A 13,592-nucleotide genomic window follows, 5' to 3' on the forward strand; every position below is an offset into this window, starting at 1 on the left:
GAGTCCCATATTGATGTATGCGCTGACAAGAATACCCAAGCCCGTGAGAAGTTGCACATCGCATAAGCTCAAGACAGACTGCAGATCGCATGAGCCAAGTCAGAACGATCACTGCAATGTAGCCAATGGAGCATAAGGTAATGGTACCCACCTTGCTCAATGCATCCTCCCATCTTGCCGGGCTTCCAAACCAGGGGCGTTGGCGTAACCATTGGAACAATCTCATTCCAATGACATGCTCATCAACTGGATTTGCTTCCTGCTTATTTGTGCCACCTGAGATAGCCCGTGTGATGTTGTCCTTGTTCGGGAAGGGATTCGCGTTGGGATCGAACGCAACAGCGTAACGTACGAACGCGAGTAACAGCACGAACCATGCGGTGCAGATGAATCCAATCAAAACCTAGAACGTTTAGATTAATAAACGATCACAGGAAGTCATATGCCGACCTGGCGGTAAACTTACCCCAATACCTCCAACATCGGGGTTCGGTTCCAGCTTCTCTGGCTTTGCGTAGCAGAGACTTTCTAGGTCTTCTAGGTACCCCATTTCATCGGGTGAAGACTTCTGGCTAGAGTCGGTAGATAATGTGATTCGTCGCCAAGATGATACATCTCTCATCAAATGAAGAAGTAAAAGAAGACGAGCCAGGTGGAGTGTATGAGAGGAACAAACCTAGATTTTGATGCGAGACGCGCGTGTAATGTATGTTACAGGCCTTCGCGTACTTGGGAGCCTGGTCTCAAAGACGGCCCTTAGCCCTACAAAGCCTCCCTTGAAAGCCTGCTGATCATTGCTTGGCTTCAGCTGAATGGGATACGTCAAAGCTGACGAAATCATGCATGGTTATTCCCGTTTTGAGAAGGCTGCTGAAACATCCAGCAAGTGAGAACTAGTAGCCACCACCTATCCACAACCAGTACGGCGCCACGAAATGCATTGCATCATAATATACTTGATGTGTGCGAGACACTTCTTATGTACGAGATTAGGGGGCAGGGAGAACTCATCCTCAAACAACTCGCGAGACAAATATCCTCTTGGAGTCTCCTTTCTTTTGAAACTAATACCCTCTTCGTTGTTCGCTTCGGTACCGGAAACGAAGCGTTCGGCTCTGGGCTGCTTACGCAGCGACGTGAGGGTACTGATGGAGATTCTCCTATCGGAGGGAAACCAGGTTGAATGTTCTAGGCGTCAACCCACACTCGATGGAATGTAGTTTACCGCAAAGTATTGTTCACATAGCCAGATTGATTCATGCATCTTACAATTCACGATGCCCATTCAAGGGTTCGGCACGCTCTACAACACATTGGACTACTCATACTTGCTCTTAGTACTTCATTGCTCGGCATGGAGAATGTATGAAATTTATGCAAATATCGGAGACGAAGCGGCTACTTAACAACGTCATACCGCTCAAAGAACAAGATTCTATTTCCAAATAAGGAGCATAATGGATAAGACAAGTAATCCGAATAGCCAGAACGCCACATCAAAAGGCATTGAAAATACAGTGACGGATACGACATCGATTCCGAAAAGAGCCCAGAGATATATGGGTATTCCCCAAACCTCCCGCCTTATCCCACGCCCTTTTTGCATTGCGAGGCCCAGAAATATTGCACAAAAGCAGTTTAATGGCTGAATGATGACAAAATTTGCCAGGAAGAGCAGGATATTTTCTGAATCCAGATCGGGATCGGCCGCAAAGATTCCGATGATGCCTATCCTTACGCCATGGAACGCAAGAAAGAAAGCGACAGTGATAGGAATTACCTGGGCACAGGCAAGCACAATCACCTGATCCATGCACTTCGACTTGGCATAGTAATCCCTGAGCAGGCTTCTCAGGCTCTTGGTATCGATCATGTCTGTTTCTAGTGACCCGTTGCAATGAGCGACGAGTAAGTCGCGCGTCTGCGTGTCGATGTCTTTTGTGTCCATGTGCCGTGTAGACAGTAGGCCCCTTGACTGCTTTCCGCCAAAGTCTGTCGATTCAACGTGGATGTGGGACACCTGATTGAGAGGTTGAGTATCGGTTTTCAGGTGCCTGTTATCAGGATCTGAGACCTCGCCCATAGTCGATCCCGTATCGTGCAGGCGAGTACTGATGGTCTCTGATAGATCCATAGTCGATTGTCTCTCAATCTGATTTTGATTCTCCTCCGAAATGTCTTCCTCAGATCCCGTGCTTCTTTTCTCAGTCGTCTTTTTCATTGCCCCTAAGAAGGGCACGGCGAACGCAACGACGGGCCCGATGAGGAGAAAGACGGGAAGAATTTGCCCAAAGCCCCATTTGTTCTCGTCGATGTCGACAGAGGCGCGAACTCGAAGCAGACGCACCGTACCCCAAATAGCCAAAGTAAACAGCCAATATGTCTAATAGAGTTGATTAGCATTAGCAAGATTTGTATCATTCCGGTGGTCTTACATCGACGAGTTCCGAGGAAAGGACGTTGAGATACGTATACAGCATCAATCCCCATGAGATTCGAAGAAGAATACCGATGTACCTCATCCTCGTGACGATGCTCCTTGCTGAACGTTTGCTCTGGGCCTTCATCTGTTTGGCCGTTCGTACTAAGTACCAGTTGATAGGTTTGTCCAGAATCGACATCCGAGTCCGGAAGGACCAGGACCTGTTCATCTTCACCAACCGGGTAAGAAAAGTAAAGATTGCCAGAATGACAGAGAGCATAGTTGTCTGGAACGATAGATGAGATTCCATAGGAATGTCCGTAGTTCCCCAGGTGTCGGAAGCCACGCATTCGTCTACTGTGTAGGTGACATTCCCCCTCTCCTTGTGGAGTTCGACTGATGCCTGACACGCTCTCCATTCCATGGTGTTCAGTGCTATGGATGGGTAGTAGAAGCACCGCGCATTCGTTGTCGACACATCCCAAGCAAGATGTTCTTCGGTTCCCATCCAGTCAAACCAAAAGGTTGGTCCGATCGCTACCAGGAGACCCACCCATAAGACGAACATTAGGCTCAGGCGCCACCTTCGCTGGGTTGGGTGTCGGTGCAGATGTCCACGAAGGACAGTCATGCAAGCGACATGGGTGAGGTTTGAGAACCACACGAGATAGACGATGATGTACCAGTGGTACGCCGAGATGGTATCGATGAACAAGTTGATGTAGCCGCTAAGCAAGATACCGAATCCTGTCAGCAGCTGAATATCGCACATCTCGAGCACGGCCTGTGACGGGTTAGACCAATGCGAGCTTTTATCAACGATCTATAAGGTGCATGGGAAAGGGGACCCCATGTAGTCTCGAAGGATCTCTCACCTTCTCTAGTACCCCCTCCCACGACTGTGGGTTGCGAAACCATCGTCGCCGCCGCAGCCATTGACATCCCCTGACGGCCACCTCGTCCACATGATTAGGCTTCCACTTGTGATCATCGAGGCAGTGTGCTGATCGACTCTCGAAGGGGTTCTTATGAGGATCGAAAGCAAATAGAAACCGGATGATCACCAGCAGCACCACAAAATAAGCTGTTCCCACGAAGCCTATCAAGACCTGAATTGGTAACACCCCTGCGTCAGTTGCGATATCACAGCTCTGTGGGCTGGCGACTCACCCCTATCCCGCCGATTTCCGGGTTGGCTTCAAGTTCGGCTGGTTTTTTGTAGCAGTCCTCGGCTGGGTCAAGAACTGACGGCATTGTACTCTGGGCCACAAAGGTTGTCATGAAGCTCTGCCAGAAAGACCGAACCTCAAAACTGGGACAATGGAGATGCATATATGCTTCACATTCTACGGCATTATACCATAAACGACTGAGACAATCTTGCGCCATGGCCGTTTCCGACAGTCTAGTTGCTAGCGTGACCAGCCCCGCGTGTGGTGGGCTTTGAGCCGATTAGCGGCTAAACTCTTAGTGGACATCAGTGGACATGCGGCAAGACACGCCGCACGACAATTTTTCATCGGCAGTTTGCACTGTCTGAAAACACCAAATGGGTTTTGTGGCTAGCTGTAATACCACTACAATCAAGTGTGCTGAACTGATGCCAGCGCTGGGTTTGGAGGAGTGAGATTCTTAGCAGGATCCTGTTCAGTACATACCTCCAGCTGTATGAGTTCGATACAATGAGATAGGTGCCTTTGGTGGCCGTCAGGGATTTTACGTTAGACAGCGTGATAACCCCCATCCACCACAAGAGTTTCCCCAGATGTGTAAGTTGACAAGTCAGAGGCAAAGTACAAGAAAGCACCCTGAAGTTCGTGCGCTTCTTCCTGCCGCCTGGCGATCTCATCAGTATTTGAAACTAGGAAGGAGTCAGAATCAACTTACCCCATAGGAACCTTGTCCTTCCACAATTCCTTAACGTCCTGGGGCACGAAAGTGGTGATGTCGGTGATGATGTACCCCGGCGACACTGAGTTCGCTCTCGCAAATATCGCCCACTCTGCAGCAAGGCTCTTGCAAAGGTGAATGACGCCAGCCTTGGCTGCATTGTAACAGCCTGGAACTGCGGGACATTCGCCAGCACACCACTAACAGATGCCGTCGCAATGAAGCTTCCGCGATTGAAGTTGTCCAACGGTTTCCCAACAACATCCTTCCCTTCCAGCTTCTGGCGTCGCCAATGCTTTGCGGCAGCTTTGGCGTAGTAATACACACCATCGAGGTCCGTTTGAATGACGTCTTTGTATTGTTCGAGGGGGGAATCAATCATGGGGCCTTGGGTCCACGGGACACCGGAGTTGGCAACAAAGATGTCGAGACGACCGTTCAGATCTGCGACGGCTTGGTCGGTGGCCTTCTCCACAGCCTCCCACAACCTGACATCAACCTGGTATGCCTTGCCTAAGATACGAGGTCAGGTCAATGTTTCCGTTTTTGTGTAGGGTTCAAAAGAGGGTGATCATTCGCTCTAGACGTAAGCTGATCCACTCACATTTGACTTTGTACTTCTCAGAAAGCTCTTCTGCCCTTTTCGGCGCCTCTCGGTTTGTATGGTACCATATGGCAATGCTGCATCCCATTTCTGCATATGCAACGGCCACCGAGTATCCGATTCCGCCACCTGCACCAGTGATAATAGCTGTCTTGTTGGCAAGGGAAAGTCTGGACAATACAGAGCCACCGTCCAACTTCCGTTCATCGTCGTGAATAAAGTCGCCTCCATTCATAGGATTGAGAGACCTCGACATGTTTTCCGCTTAGCTTTCAAAGATTGTGGCTGAAATTGACAGTGCAGCAAAGAGAGGCGTGGGAGAGATTCGTGCGTGCTACGGCATAAGGCAAAACGTCGAACTGACTACCTCATGTTGGGGTCCTAAGTAAGGAATTCAAATAGGTATAGGAACTTTCTGGATTTCGGCTGTATGTCCATTAACCCGAGGGTCCTTGTTGGGATAAAATGACAGCGACGTTCCTCGAAACAGCATCGTCGGCTGTAGCTAGCAACTTGTGCCAAGACTCTTCCAACTTCCTCCTCCATAATCACAAGACTCAATGAGGAAATGATAACTCATGAAATTGTAGCCGAAATTAGGGCTTCTTTCGGTGTAAAAGCTTTCCATTTCAGGTTCTTGGTGTACGCGTCGATTTCTGACTTCAACGTGGATGCTGTCGTGTCAGCTGGGCGCCGTCCCAAAATTGCTCCATTAGGCAATGATCGTCTCTTACCTCGCAAGGTATCGCGCTCTCGCTTTTTCAATTAGTAGTATTGCAGAGTCAAAGTACCAAATCACTGCTGATTTATTGTGACGTGTTATTGCTCACGTTATTCAGAGCATCAACTTTGAGCATCAACTTAGACGAAAGCGCACGATTTATCCCAAGTTTTTATCCAGAAACAACCGTTGGAGGTAATCCACACCAACGCCCAACAATGAACTCTGCCCTTTCCAGCTCCCATCGATGGGCTAGATCGTTTTCTACACTTATGAAGCCCGCCATCCAACAGCGGAGGTCAATCCCATTCACAACCCAAACCCATATCCTTAGCTTCCGACCAATGGCAACAGCTACCGGCATGGCGCGCTACAAGGGCAGGACTGTTACCTTGAACACAGGTCAGATCTTGCCTTCCGTTGGTCTTGGGACATTCCAAGACCCTGAAGAGCAGGAAATGTCTGTATACACTGCTCTGAAGAACGGTTATCGCCACATCGACACAGCGCACAAGTAGGTTCATTTGCTTTGGTCAATTTTCTATGTTTCAGGACGGAAACTGATCCCTCTTACCTCCCAGCTATGGCACCGAAGAGCAAGTTGGACGAGGGATTAGACGCAGCGGAGTGAGCCGCGACGAGATCTTCATAACAACCAAACTCTGGTGCAACTCTCACCACCCGGATGACGTGGAGCCTGCCTTAGACGATTCTTTGAGGGACTTGGGCGTCGACTACGTTGATCTATACCTTATGCACTACCCCTGTGCCTTCAAGCGTGGTCCTGACTTTATGCCGATGGGGCCTGATGGGAAGATAATTCCTGACTCAACTGATTTCGTGGACACATGGAAAGCCATGGAGAAATTGCTTTTAACTGGCAAAGTCAAAGCCATTGGTGTATCCAACTTCAGTCAGCTAGAATTGGAGCGAATCTTGGAGGAGTGTAGCGTCGTAAGTAAACGGAAATCCGTCATCACGCCTGATTTACAGGCTATCATGGCGTTCAGTATCTTCACATTCTAACTCTTTATCTCACAGGTTCCGGCTATCCACCAAACCGAGCTTCATCCTTACCTACAGCAAAAAAGGTTCGTCGACTGGCAGGAAAGCAAGGGAATCAAGATCATGCAGTTCAGCCCCAGCGGCAATCTCAATACTTTCTATCGGGACGTTTCCTGGGCCAAGGATGTGGCACAGATGGCTCGTTTGATTGATCACCCGATTCTTCATGCAATTGCAAAGAAACACAGGAAGTCGCCGATTCAGATTGCGTTGGCATGGGGTGTAGTGAATGGTCGTTGTGTCATCCCGAAGAGCACAATCGAGCGGCAGATCAAGGAGAATCTAGAGGCAGACTCTATTCCACTAGACGAAGAGGACTTGCAGCATATTGCAAAAATGGATCAACAAGCGAGGTTCAACGATCCTACTGAGTTGTTTGGTTAAAAGCTTTATGTTGGGCTTGATGGTGCCGCGCCATAAGAGCGTTCTCAAAGACCCAGACAATAGGAAGTCAGGAAAGTACCTCACATGGTTTTGAGAATCCCAAGTTGCAAGTTTATTTTGGACTCGTGCCCCCGTTGTTGGTTGTCGAAAACCCACCCCTCCTACTATTGTTGCATCATGAAATATACAAGATGAAATCATCCAGCCGCCCCTCTTTACTCAGCACTGCGATTTTGCTGACTTTCTTCCTGCTCAACGACTCCCATTCCTCACACATCTTGCTCATTGTGTAGTAAAACTCTGCCTTGATCAAATCGCTCCAGCCAGTGCCGTTCTCTTCCATTGTGAAGTCGGTTGGGGCTTTGATGCCAGTGGATACCCGAGCGTCCTTTATGGCGTCTATCGTGCCCTGGTTCGACACCTCCCTGATCTGAAGCGAGGTGAAGTCCGAGAGAGACATGCCGGCCCGAACCCAAATGAAGACCATGATGTCACGCATCTTGAGTCTTGGCCGCGAGTCGTACCACGCGTTATAGGCTTCTTCGATGATGATGCGCCCGTGGCTTTTGTCTATCAGAAACGTGTCGAGGCGCTGGCTGTTGCGGTGGACTTCCCACGTATCATCGTACTGTTCTACGGTGTAGCCATAGTCGTCGAGCTCGTCACACCAGACGAGGGAGATCAAGCTCAAGAGGATGATGAGATGATGATATAGAGATTGCATGTTGTTGACCCGCATTATATGGACGGTATTCCAATGTGGGATAGTCAACAGCGAATTTTATTCTTGTTTTTTGGGGGGGGTGGGCGGAAGTGAGGAAACAGTGCTAGTACCGCGACCAAGTTCAAAAATTGACAAGTAATTGGAGCTTTTAAGATAGCTAGATCTTCGGCGGATCGACCAGAAAGCTGGTCGCAATCATTGTGCCGAAGCTGTAGTAAACAAAGTCTTTAACCCGACAAACTATCGGCTTGATCGAAAATAAAACTTCAATTTCAGTGGGGTTTTTCATCAACCGCAACTTTAAAGTTCCAGTGGAATTCGCAGCCCAGTCGTCGCGCTGCGCAATCCGGGACTTTGACGGCTGAGATGCCTTTGCAATAATCAGTACCCTGTCCATCTTATGGAGGACTCAATAAAGTGAGCTCTGTGGTGGACAGTGGTGCCCCAATATCTTAAAGCCAGCTTAACTAACGGAAAATTTTGATTTAACCAAACTTTAAGGGCCACTGTACTTATTCATGCGACATCTCAGCGGAAATTACCGACGGCAGGCGGCGGGATGGCACGATCCTACGCAGGCAATTAATTTATTTCCACCTTTATTGTAGAGACGCTCTTCGTCTTCAATTGCCATTCTACTCGGAGTAGGTAACCCTTTAGCGGTGGTCTTGGCGTAAGGAAATGAAGCCTTTGTTAGCTATGCCTTCCTCTGGAACCCAACTTCAGCAAATACTTTTGATGTGCCCCCAACATTAAAATATTCTTTTTCTTTGACTGACCCATCATGGTTTTCCACTGGAAAATAACTTGAGTTAGCACCGTCGAGTCCACAAGCGAGATGTCTTTACAACTCAGAATATTCCTCCTCAGTCTCTTCCTAGCAGTCGCTGCCGGGGCTGGCGATATTTGGAGCAAGTGGAAGAACCACAACGATATTGTCGGTTTCCCTCAACCCCAGGCTTCAGACTATGAGCAAAACAAAACGCGACTGTTCAAGCCAAGGCTTCATGTTTGGGGCGGATGTCTTCCCTACCCAGCCGTAGACTCACAAGGCTACCTCGGGTGAGTCTTCTCACCCCATTTTCATCTACCTCTTTCGTCCTCTCTTGAGATCAGAGTCTTCTTTCCAAGCGGCGCACCATATTCTAACAGATACGTCCTTTCAAAGGTCTGGACTTAAACCAACAGGCAAGAAAAGTGGCGACTGTTGGGACACCAGTCAATCCGGCCAGATCTATGCCCGAACGGGCTCCAGCCACGGCCGAGATGCCATCATTTACGCCTGGTACGAGCCCAAAGTCCGTTGGGCCAAGGGCAACAGCAACGGCCATAGGCACTACTGGCGCAGCGTTGTCGTCTGGCTGACCCAGAACGGGTGCGACTTTGACAACGTCGCCGAGCTCGCGATTGCCGGCATCAGCTACTCCATCGACGTCGAGGCCTACGATACCTCAATCTCCGGCAAGACGATCTGGACAGGTGGAGATGGCATGAGTCCCACCGTGACAGACGGGATACACACGCATCCTCTGGTGTCATCATGGGGGAACAAGAACCTGGGGCCGTCGGATGTCGGTCTAGAGGGCACGTTTTCGCAGCCCCTTATCGACTGGGCGTCGCTGAGCCAGCCTGCCCGGGATGCGCTGAATGGCGTCATTTACGAGCACACAAAGGTGCCCTTCAGCGACTCCAACATTCAGGGCGCTCTTGATGCTGCTTACAATGCTGCATTCTACCATGGCCTTGTCTTGGACGACTGCGGTGATGATCGGGAGCCGGTGAACCAAGGCGACGGCAAGAATGAACCGTTATCAGCTATGAACGATAAGGAAGACACAGGTAAATCACGTCTTAGACGGCGTTTGCGCTAGCTATACCTAGATCGCTGCTAGTTTCATACCCAACTAATTCCGGGTGCTTATATAATACCATTAATGACATCGAGTACACCTGAGATATTGAGGCGGCTACTCAGCACATAGTACGCGTTCTTACAGCCGCCGCAATTAGCTCCTGTCGATGCACAAAAGGGTATCTCTGAATACAAATAGTACATTGGGAGACTGTTCTTCTTCCGTCACTGCGCCAGCCTTCGTTCATATTTACATCGTCGAGCCATCAACATTGACAGGCCAATAGACGTGACGGAGAGATGGAGGAGGCGTTACTATAGAGACCGAACATTTACTATCAAGCCTCGGAGCGCGACGGGGGAAGTTTCAATATTTGATGGCTAACTGTCCTTTCCACTCATGCTTTACCAGTTGACGCTACCACGTCCATGTAGTAACTAGTCTTCTGCGCGACTATCTCAGTACCCTGTTCAAGGAGATCTGTGAAGGGGAGTCTGTTAATGTTGTTCTTGATATGCTCATAGTATCCCTCCAGTACGTCCCGATTTATGTTGACCTTGGTGATTCCAGACGCTACCAGCTGTTGGGTAAGGTCGTCAGGAAACTTGTTGAATCCATGAAGCGCAAGAATGACACCTCTTTCTGACGTGACTCGATGAATTTCAGCAAGCCTAACATGTGAATAAATCATTACGTCAGTAATTCTTGCACACTGAATGTTGAGAATTCACCCAAGTTCATCGGCTGTGGCATGCATGCTTTTCGTGAAAACGGACTCTAGGAAACGGGTCAACCAACCTATCACACTCCAGAATGATACCTCTCGGTCCGTATTCTCCGTGAACATTTCCGAATGCCGGCGCCAGACTTCCAACACCCGTGTCAACAAAATTCTGCGCCTCCTCGAGCGTTGTCATCTCTCCACTTAAATCCGCTGTATCCGAGATGCCGTCCTCGCCTCCCTCTATCCGCCCTGGTTCCGCCTCGGTGGCTTTCCCTTTCGAATGACAATACTCGACCCACTCCCTCGTCTTGGCCAGATTGATTGCCTTCGAGTGATGCGACATGTCGACCATGATTGAGTCGAAAGGGAGGTCACAGGCCATTTTCACCATATCCTCATCTTGACAGTGGTCGAGATGCACAGCGATGGGCACAGTAGCCTGCTTGGCTGCTTGGGCAGCTGTATGTACAAGGACACCGTTTGAGAAGGAAATCGACCATGGGAAAAGCTGGATTATGAGAGGTGACCTCTTTCTCTCGGCAGCTCGAACGACCCCCATGATTTGCTCCACGTTGTATCTGAAAGAATCATGTCAGTAAAGCTTTGCCTCTTTTGCAATTGCTTTTGATAATCTGATCATACACTGTTGCAGCAAGGACTCCATAACGTCCTTCGGCTGCTTTGCGCAGGATGTCAAGGGCCTTGTTTGCTTTGAGGATGTTGGACGCGGGCATATTTAGTTCTGGCGTGCAGTAACTTAACTTAGTACTCGAAATAGAACAACGCAACAGAATTATTCAAGAACTTTACATTGAATTTCAAATAGTTCAAGTCACTGTTTGTCTTGTGCGGGAGTGCATTGCCAGGTGATGGGAAGAAACACGGGATGGTAGCCCAAAAACGGTGATCCGAGACTCCTCGCCACTCAATTTGGCCAAGGCACCATTCAGGTAACCACAAGTCAACGACAGCCTTTCAAATCACTCCTATGGAAATTTTGTCGCAACGTTGTTCGCACTTTGCCAACTCTTGACAAGTGAGTTGTTAACCGTATTGAGTAATACCCGTACCGGCCACATGATCGACATGACGCTTCCGAATGGAGCAATTCAGTGTTCCCAAATGGAGCAATCAGGAGTGCGGCCTCCCGACGTCTTGGCTTTGAGCCGACAGCAAGCATTGGACTTTCCTGGAAAGTGTTGGGACGCAAGTAAGCAACAAGGGAAAACGTGATTTCTCGACACAGTACTGTATCTAATCCAAACAAAGTGTCCCCGGGTCGTAAAATCATGGGAATAAATTGAATGCACCCGTTGATATGGTGATGCTCTGGATGTGTCATTAATCTTGCATTGCGATAGAACTCAACACTATATTCAGCTAGTCAGAGATTTCAAGATGGCTCAACCGGAAGTCGGCTTTTTAGGCCTGGGTGCTATGGGGGGCGGGATGGCCAATCAACTCGTCAAAAAGGGCTTTTCTGTGAGTTGCTACGACGTCTACCCTCCGTCTGTTGCGAAGCTTGTCGAAGCTGGCGCTAGAGCTGCTGGCAGCCCTGCAGAATCCGCCCGAGCTGCCGAGGTTCTTGTCATCATGGTGGTAGGCCCCTCACAGGCATCATCTGTTCTTTTTGACGAGGGAACCGGTGCAGTTCATGGACTGCGACGGGATTCCATTGTCATTATTACGTCTACCGTCCCGCCCGAGTTCTGCGAGGAGCTGCGATGCCGGTTGCATGAGGAGTTTGGTCGCCGAGACGTTACACTGCTGGATTGTCCCGTTTCAGGGGGAACAACCGGTGCGGCAGCAGGTACCTTAACCATTTTCAGCTCTGGGCCCGACGATTGCTTGGATAGAGCTCGACCAGTGCTGGAGGGGATGAGTACCAAGCTGTACAGAATCCCTGGGGGCATCGGGTCCGGCTCCAAGGCTAAGATGTGCCATCAGATTCCTGCGGAGGTTCAGATCGCGCTTTGCAATGAGATAATGGCGTTCGCGGCGAGAGCTGGTTTGAACACTCGAGAAGTGTTCGATGCAATTCAGAATAGCGACGGCTGGAGTTGGATCAATGGAAACCGGATTCCGCACATGTTGGACGGAGACAGCGGGGTCTATTCTGCATTCCCAAACAGTCTAAAGGACTCAGTCAGTATCTACCGCACGAAATTATCGCAACTAATTGAAGCTGACTCGCTCGCAATTTAGTCGATTATCGTCAACCATTCCCGCGTAGTCTCGTTCCCCGTGTTCCTCAGCGCCGCGGCCGAACAAGTATTCGAGGCAGGGATTCACGCGGGATGGACAAAGCAGGATGACTCGACTCTATGGCGGCTCTATCTCTCTCAATACCCCGAGGACACGATTCATCAAATGACCAAACCTGGTTGCACTCTGATAGCCCGCCAAGATATGGTTTCTATCCAGGACGTTATCGACATATGCGCTGGCAGTCATCTTGCTATATCCGCTGAAACCATGGGCTTCACCGACGCGGTTGGGCTTGACACGTCTGTCATGTACAAAATCTTCAGTCAAGCAGCTGGCGCAAGCACACAATTCATTGAGCAGGTCCCCAAGATGAGCAGTCCAAGCTGGTCTCTCCACGACGTTTCGGAGGCCAAGGGAATTCTAAAAAGAATGGCAAGTTCTCCTGGGCCCATCCTCGTGGTTTTCGAATGATAGAGTGTTGGCTTGTAGTTCGACTCACTGACTGCGGATCAGGATTCGGCCATGGTCAAGGCGGTTTCAATAGGCGCGGTAATGCCCATTGCCGGGGTGGCTCTCCAAATATTGAAGCAACACCTGCAGTAGTATTCAAATACAGGACTCTCTTATTCATTACAGTGACTAGTCTTCAGTCGGAATCGGTATGCTATATCGATTGACAAGTCCCGTGTCATTTATTGTCGCCACTCTGCTCAAATCATCTTCTCCGGTCCCTTTGTCAGTTCCGGTCTCGAAGTCTCCAAACTGGCCGTACATGCTTGCTTGCCGCTTGCGCTCCAAGAGTCCAAGGACAGATTCAGCTCCCGCGAAATAAATTGACTGCTCTTGGAGGATCTGGCACAGAAACTGGAAGTCTGCATGAGACGTTAAGTTGAAGAATGAACTGCCAAGCAAACCAGAAGACGCCCCCTCCAAGTCCACCGCGCTGTTGGCTTCCAACACTGCAGAAGCAGCGATGAAAAAACAATGGTACGTAAAA

At 49.5% G+C, this 13,592-nt stretch overlaps 7 protein-coding genes across 7 annotated transcripts; 3 read left to right on the top strand and 4 right to left on the bottom strand.

Moving 5' to 3' along the window:
* Window positions 1–1,638: 1,638 nt before the first annotated feature.
* CGGC5_v010687 (uncharacterized protein) lies at window positions 1,639–3,676 on the bottom strand (the record flags this gene model as incomplete). The annotated part of the gene is made up of 5 exons (XM_066152402.1): window positions 1,639–1,728; window positions 1,781–2,383; window positions 2,436–3,206; window positions 3,298–3,531; window positions 3,593–3,676. The coding sequence occupies 5 exons, from the start codon at window positions 3,674–3,676 to the stop codon at window positions 1,639–1,641; spliced, it is 1,782 nt and encodes a 593-aa protein (XP_066008217.1).
* Window positions 3,677–4,143: 467 nt separating this feature from the next.
* On the bottom strand, window positions 4,144–5,172 carry lxr3-0 (L-xylulose reductase; the record flags this gene model as incomplete). Its single annotated transcript, XM_032022767.1, has 4 exons — window positions 4,144–4,258; window positions 4,310–4,461; window positions 4,518–4,825; window positions 4,917–5,172. The coding sequence occupies 4 exons, from the start codon at window positions 5,170–5,172 to the stop codon at window positions 4,144–4,146; spliced, it is 831 nt and encodes a 276-aa protein (XP_031892634.1).
* Window positions 5,173–5,981: 809 nt separating this feature from the next.
* On the top strand, window positions 5,982–7,086 carry CGGC5_v010689 (putative oxidoreductase; the record flags this gene model as incomplete). The annotated part of the gene is made up of 3 exons (XM_032022756.1): window positions 5,982–6,151; window positions 6,219–6,591; window positions 6,679–7,086. The coding sequence occupies 3 exons, from the start codon at window positions 5,982–5,984 to the stop codon at window positions 7,084–7,086; spliced, it is 951 nt and encodes a 316-aa protein (XP_031892637.1).
* A 175-nt stretch (window positions 7,087–7,261) lies between these two features.
* CGGC5_v010690 (uncharacterized protein) lies at window positions 7,262–7,810 on the bottom strand (the record flags this gene model as incomplete). Its single annotated transcript, XM_032022745.1, has 1 exon — window positions 7,262–7,810. The coding sequence occupies one exon, from the start codon at window positions 7,808–7,810 to the stop codon at window positions 7,262–7,264; it is 549 nt and encodes a 182-aa protein (XP_031892636.1).
* An 838-nt stretch (window positions 7,811–8,648) lies between these two features.
* CGGC5_v010691 (uncharacterized protein) lies at window positions 8,649–9,681 on the top strand (the record flags this gene model as incomplete). The annotated part of the gene is made up of 2 exons (XM_066152403.1): window positions 8,649–8,872; window positions 9,030–9,681. The coding sequence occupies 2 exons, from the start codon at window positions 8,649–8,651 to the stop codon at window positions 9,679–9,681; spliced, it is 876 nt and encodes a 291-aa protein (XP_066008086.1).
* Window positions 9,682–10,060: 379 nt separating this feature from the next.
* CGGC5_v010692 (putative fructose-bisphosphate aldolase) lies at window positions 10,061–11,121 on the bottom strand (the record flags this gene model as incomplete). Its single annotated transcript, XM_032022723.1, has 3 exons — window positions 10,061–10,243; window positions 10,440–10,965; window positions 11,030–11,121. 3 exons carry the CDS (start codon window positions 11,119–11,121, stop codon window positions 10,061–10,063), a joined length of 801 nt encoding a protein of 266 aa, XP_031892630.1.
* Window positions 11,122–11,785: 664 nt separating this feature from the next.
* ltnD-0 (L-threonate dehydrogenase) lies at window positions 11,786–13,066 on the top strand (the record flags this gene model as incomplete). The annotated part of the gene is made up of 2 exons (XM_032022711.2): window positions 11,786–12,532; window positions 12,593–13,066. The coding sequence occupies 2 exons, from the start codon at window positions 11,786–11,788 to the stop codon at window positions 13,064–13,066; spliced, it is 1,221 nt and encodes a 406-aa protein (XP_031892633.2).
* Window positions 13,067–13,592: the final 526 nt, after the last annotated feature.

The sequence above is a fragment of the Colletotrichum fructicola genome (assembly GCF_000319635.2).
Source record: "Colletotrichum fructicola Nara gc5 chromosome Unknown KSG_Nara_v1_contig06, whole genome shotgun sequence".
Classification (NCBI taxonomy): Eukaryota; Fungi; Ascomycota; class Sordariomycetes; order Glomerellales; family Glomerellaceae; genus Colletotrichum; species Colletotrichum fructicola.